This window comes from Salvelinus sp. IW2-2015, linkage group LG28, assembly GCF_002910315.2.
Source record: "Salvelinus sp. IW2-2015 linkage group LG28, ASM291031v2, whole genome shotgun sequence".
Lineage (NCBI taxonomy): Eukaryota > Metazoa > Chordata > Actinopteri > Salmoniformes > Salmonidae > Salvelinus > Salvelinus sp. IW2-2015.
Genome location: NC_036868.1, coordinates 26,471,556 through 26,477,849, shown reverse-complemented (window position 1 = coordinate 26,477,849; position 6,294 = coordinate 26,471,556). Strand labels below are relative to the sequence as shown.

Below are 6,294 nucleotides of genomic sequence, written 5' to 3'. Positions count from 1 at the left end.
ACGTATGTTTAGCGGCATATTCAATTAAAACCCATGGTTTGGTATTTGGCAAAAACATAATTATTGGTAATCTGTAGTGTTATGTGGACAAGGTGGGATATAGCAAGCAACTAGCGGCAATGGGAGATATCAGCACCATGGACAGCAGTGAACTGGGAACCTCGCGATCTGAAGTTCAGAACCACAGGACAGTGGTCAGCGGTGGTCTCAAGTGCAGCTGCAACGCCACTGGCCACTGGGAAAATCCCATTTGTTGGTTAAGACCTAAACAGGAAGCAATAAGCCTGCAGGCAGACTCCTATACCAACATCCATATTTCAGTTCAAACATACTTTTAGAATTGTGAATTATAGGTTATAGGATTAAATGTGCACTTATTTGAAATGAATTGAACTATTCTTGATTCTTTGAACTATACATCAACATGCAAGAATGCGTATTTTGTATTCATTTACTCTGTAAATATCTGATCGTGGGTTTAAAGGCCCTCGGATTGACCCTGGGTTTGTACAGATGAGAGTGTGGAAAAACACATGCTACACTTGTCAATGTTTTAATGGGCTTTTTTAATTGAAACCAGCTTCACTGATAACAAACATGCAATATCACTGTACAAGCAACACCACGGATAGTAGTACTCATTCAAGTCCAGGTCTCACTCACTCACACGCACACATGTTCATATTTACATCTCACAGTGAATGATGGGTTAAAAACTAAATGTGGTTACGCTTTCCAATTAGAACTGAGTATCAGATCGCGGCACAGTGTGTGTGTGTGTGTGTGTGTGTGTGTGTGTGTGTGTGTGTGTGTGTGCTGTCTCTTATACACATCTAGATGTGTATAAGAGACAGGTGTGTGTGTGTGTGTGTGTGTGTGTGTGTGTGTGTGTGTGTGTGTGTGTGTGTGTGTGAGAGAGAGAGAGAGAGAGAGAGAGAGAGAGAGAGAGATAAGGAACAGATGACAGCCAGGATGTGTGAGAGTAGAAAACCAGACCTTTTATCATTGTGTGTGTCAGACTGAGAAGCTCAGATATTGCTATAGGAGTCTTGTATGAGTGTCCATTGAATTTATAGGAGTGTCATGATGGGTAAAGAAAACGGTCTCTTTTTCAAATAAACTGATATCTTCTCTTATCGTTCCACTCAAACAGTGCTACGTGGGATTTGTAAAAATGACATTTTTATAAAGATTAATAAATGATGGCGATGATGGATATGCTTGGGGTATTGCTTGTATGATATAACCTACATCACTGTTTGTCTGGCTGTTGATATTTAGAAACGTAAAACAAAAAGAAAGGCCACACTACCAAAAAATAAACCTTTCAATTCAAAAAAATAAATAAATACTTTAAAACAGCATACAAAATTCTGGCCTAACCCTTTTTTCCACACTCAATGGAGGTTCTGTCCACAAATGTGGGATAATAAATATATTCTTGTTCATTTTTGTAACAGTTAGGGGTTAAATTCTTAATGAAAAAATGGATTATTATTATAAACAGTAGGAAAGATCTTCGCAGAAACTCTGATTTCTATGTAATACTGCCCATATCACAATGGTCACGACACAATAAAATACTGCAAATTATCAAAACTGTACAGAAAAACTTACATATTTCTCTAAAATACATTTTCACTGTTAGTGTGAGAAAAGAGAAGTGAAGAGAGCGATGTTTTTATTCCACCAATAGGAGAACAGCCTGTCTTCTAGCCAGACTAAGACACATCCACACCGCTCCCACTCAGACATCACCAAATACTCGTCAACACCAAATGCTGCTTCCTGATTGCTCTGAGATCTACTGCTCATGTCTGGGGCGGTGGGCGTGTCTCATAGGTCCCTCAACACGACTGCCAGCCAGGCAGTGTCAGCTGATCACTGCACACCGTCTACTCTCTAGTCGATGGCTACTACAGTATAACTCTACAGGACTCACAGACAGCCTAGTAAGAGAGGAAACTGCACTGGGACGACCCACCCTACAGATCTCTACTGGTCTAACAGCCTAGTGAAGCCAAAGAGTACGAACCAAGAGGCTAGCATTTGTTAGCATTTGGCGCCCGTATAAGCAATAAGCCTGCCACAGAAGACTGAAGAAGAGACTCCTACAGTACAGTCCCCTATGCTCCAGTGTTGAACTTTATATAGTATTTTTAAAATAGAAAATATCATGTTTTCCTTTCATCTTTTCTTTGTAAATAATTCCTCTAGCTAAACTACTTCTCGGTTACAGGTGTGAGTGTTTGTTTTAGTGGCGTAGTCTCTCAGGTCATGTGGGTGTTTGTTTGGCAGGGTGTGTGGCGCCGCCCTGGTGGCGGGAGGTCAGGTCAGCGGTGGCGGTAGTGCCTCATTAGGGGGACGATGCAAGATGGGGGGCCCGAGAGCTTGAGGAAGGGGTGCTGGAGCAGCTCCTGGGCGGTGGCTCGCTGAGACGGCTCTCGAACCAACATCAGGTCGAGGAAGGCCCTCATAACCGATGATACCTGATGGAGAGAAAAAGAACACATGACTATTTACTTGATTTAGGGGAATAACTGACATCAATAAACATTTCAGTAAATGTGCCAATTCAAATGATAATGAAAAATGATGAACCCTGCTGACCTTGTGTGACTCCTTTAGCCGTGGGGGCAGGTTGTCTCGTATCCTCCTCATGGCCTGTAGAGGGGGTTCGTTAAAGTACGGGGGTTCCCCATCGATCATCTCTATCACCATGATGCCCAACGACCAGATATCCACCTAGCAGGCAGTGTGAACGGTGTTATTGTCTTTTTTCACAGCTCACTCTCTACAACATTATGCAACGGGTGGGCCTAATCCTGAATGGTGATTGGTCTATTCCACTATGACGTTAAAATGCCTATTTACTCTGTGCCATATGTCTGCGCAATCCACTGTCTCATCAGCCAAGCAAGGCCAGTTTTAAACATGATCTCCACTCTAAACAGCATCTAGACATTATCTCACATTTCTTTAAGATGAACATTTAGTTTTCAACAGTGGAGATTTGTATAAACCTTGCTGTCTGTCTCTCCGACATTTGCAACATTGTTTCGATATTAAAAATGAGATCTCCAGCTGTTCCATGGTAATGAACGTGTCGGGGACGAGAAAGACAGCGTTTCTCAGCCAGTCGGAATCATGAATCAGCTGGCATCGTTTTTATGGATACGTACAAAGAAATGTCAATTGGAAAAAGCTAAAAACGAAACAAAGTGCAGCTAGTTTGCAGTCTTCCCAGCTTCAGTTTGAAGTGATTGTGTTAGCGGTGTTGTTGGCAAGTTCCTCTGAGCAACATCTTCCTGACGAGAGAGCACATTTTCTATGCCAGGCTGTATCCAAATAAATGTCACTTGGAAAACAACTTAAACAAATGCAAATGCTACTGTTGTTATTCTTTTTGAACTTTGACCTGACTGTATGTTAGCCGTAGTTGGCTAGCTAGCAAGCAAGGGATAAGAACGTTGCCAGCCAGTATGGCAATGGAACGTTTCGAATGAACGACTGGGTACAGAACAAAAAGACTGAACGACTGGGTCGCGCTTTAGGAAACCGAACCCATAGAACGAATGACCAGCCGGCTTGGGTAGCAACCCCAGATTTGTGTCGGGACAATATCTTGTGGAAGGATGAAATAGTATGAATAAATTCATCAAAATAATTTTTAAAAATGAAAATATGTCAACCATTATTTGAATATGTTGGTAACCCATTGCATAAAATTGATAATGCCCTCGAAGCAGGTGTTTGGAGGATACAGCGCATTAGGAAAACATTCATGTTGTTACATTAAAGACTTATTCTAAAATGTATTACATACAAATTTTCCTCATCAATCAACACACAATACCCCATAATGTCAAAGCAAAAAACAGTTTTTATACATTTTTACAAATGTATTAAAAATATAAAACTGAAATATCACATTTACATAAGTAAATGACCCTCTGCTATGAGACTCGAAATTGAGCTCAGGTACATCCTGTTTCCATTGATCATCCTTTCTGCAACTTGATTGGAGTCCACCTGTGATAAGTTCAATTGATTGGACATGATTTGGAAAGGCACACACCTGTCTATATAAGGTCCCACAGTTGACAGTGCATGTCAGAGCAAAAACCAAGCCATGAGGTCGAAGGAATTGCAGAACCCGAAGTGACAAAGGTGACCAAGAACCCGATGGTCACTCTGACAGAGCTCTAGAGTTCTTCTATTGAGATGGGAGAACCTTCCAGAAGGACAACCATCTCTGTAGCACTCCACCAATCAGGCCTTTAACGTAGAGTGGTCAGATGGAAGCCACTCCTCAGTAAAATGCACATGACAGCAGTAAAATGCACATGACAGCCCGCTTAGAGTTTGCCAAAAGGCCCCTAAAGGACTCTCTGACCATGAGAATCAAGATTCTCTGGTCTGATGAAATCAAGATCGAACTCTTTGGCCTGAATGCCAAGCGTCACGTCTGGAGGAAAGTATGGTGGAGGAAGCATCATGCTGTGGGGATGTTTTTCAGCGGCAGGTACTGGGAGACTAGTCAGACTCGAGGGAAAACCTGCTCCAGAGCGCTCAGGACCTCAGACTGGGGTGAAGGTTCACGTTCCAACAGGACAACAACCCTAAGCACACATCCAAGACAACGCAGGAGTGGCTTCGGGACAAGTCTCTGAATGTCCTTGAGTGTCCCAGCCAGAGCCCAGACTGAAACCCGATCAAACATCTCTGGAGAGACCTGAGCTTGAGAGGATCTGCAGAGAAGAATGGGAGAAACTCCCCATATACAGGTGTGCCAAGTTTGTAGCGTCATACCCAAGAAGACTCAAGGCTGTAATCGCTGGCGAAGGTGCTTCAACAAAGTACTGAGTAAATGGTCTGAATACTTATGTGAATGGAAATTGCACCACCCAAAACCGCAAGGCTCTCCAGAGGGTGGTGCGGTCTGCAGAACGCAGCCCCGGGGGAAAACTACCTGCCCTCCAGGACACCTACCACACCCGATGTCACAGGAAGGCCAAAAAGATCAAGGACAACAACCACCCAAGCCACTGCCTGTTCACCCCGCTACCATCCAGAAGGCGAGGTCAGTACAGGTGCATCAAAGCTGGGACCGAGAGACTGAAAAACAGCTCCCGAGAGAGATTTTTTGCAACCAAAGCCCATATATACCACCACTGCGACCTGTACATCTCGTTGCTGGCCCTCGCTTCATACTCGTCGCCAAACCCATGGTCCAGGTCATCTACAAGACCCTGCTAGGTAAAGTCCCCTTATCTTCTGTCGCTGGTCACCATAGCACACCTATCTGTAGCACGCGCTCCAGCAGGTATATCTCTCTAGTCACCCCCAAAACCAATTCTTCCTTTGGACGCCTCTTCCAGTTCTGCTGCCAATGACTGGAACGAACTACAAAAATCTCTGAATTGGAAACACCTATCTCCCTCACTAGCTTTAAGCACCAGCTGTCAGAGCAGCTCATAATTAGCACCTGTACATAACCCATCTACAATTTAGCCCAAAAACTACCTCTTTACTACTGTATTTATTTATTAATTTATTTTGCTCTTTGCACCCCATTATTTTGTCCTCTACTTTGCACTTTCTTCCGCTGCAAACCAACCATCTCAGGGTTTTTTTTAGTTTTATTTTTGCTGTGTTGTATCACTTCACCTCCATGGCTTTTATATTTTTTTTATTTATTTTTATTTATTTATACAATATTGTTGCCTTCACCTCCCTTATCTCACCTCACTTGCTCACATTGTAATATAGACTTATTTTTTTTCACTGTATATGACTAATATGTTGTTTTACCCATGTGTAAACTATTGTTGTGGTATGTGTCGAACTGCTTTGCTTTATCTTGGCCAGTCGCAATTGTAAATGAGAACGTGTTCTCAATTTGCCTACCTGGTTAAATAAAGGTAAATAAATAATAAAAAAAAATAGCCATCCATCACATTCCAGCAGCTCGTTAAGAGGCATTAGGCTGGCTTTAATTATAAGGACTGGGTGCTAATTGATTATGATCTCCTCTCCTCTCTCTCAAGTCCTGCAGTCAGAGGCACTTGAGGAGTTCGTACTGCATCACTGGCAATAGCACAGAGGTAGGTTATTGTGTGTGTGTAGGCAGAGTTAGAACATTTTACTTGTAAAGTAACATTGTATCATTGGCGTCATGTGAGAAACTGGGTGTAAGGGTCAGTGGCGTGTATTACGGATGCCAAGAGAAGCAACCCCCCCCCCCCCCCACACCAAAAATATATAAAAAAATTAAACAATCTCTTTCGTCCT

The 6,294-nt window shown here is 42.7% G+C and overlaps 1 protein-coding gene across 1 annotated transcript in view; it reads right to left on the bottom strand.

The window, feature by feature from the left end:
- Positions 1 to 859: 859 nt before the first annotated feature.
- The window catches only part of LOC111954136 (serine/threonine-protein kinase PAK 5), a 75,135-nt gene continuing 69,700 nt past the window's right edge, over positions 860 to 6,294 (bottom strand). The window contains 2 exon segments of the mRNA XM_070435849.1: positions 860 to 2,489; positions 2,611 to 2,745. Coding sequence (XP_070291950.1) covers positions 2,334 to 2,489; positions 2,611 to 2,745 — 291 coding nt within the window. The 3' untranslated portion in view covers positions 860 to 2,333.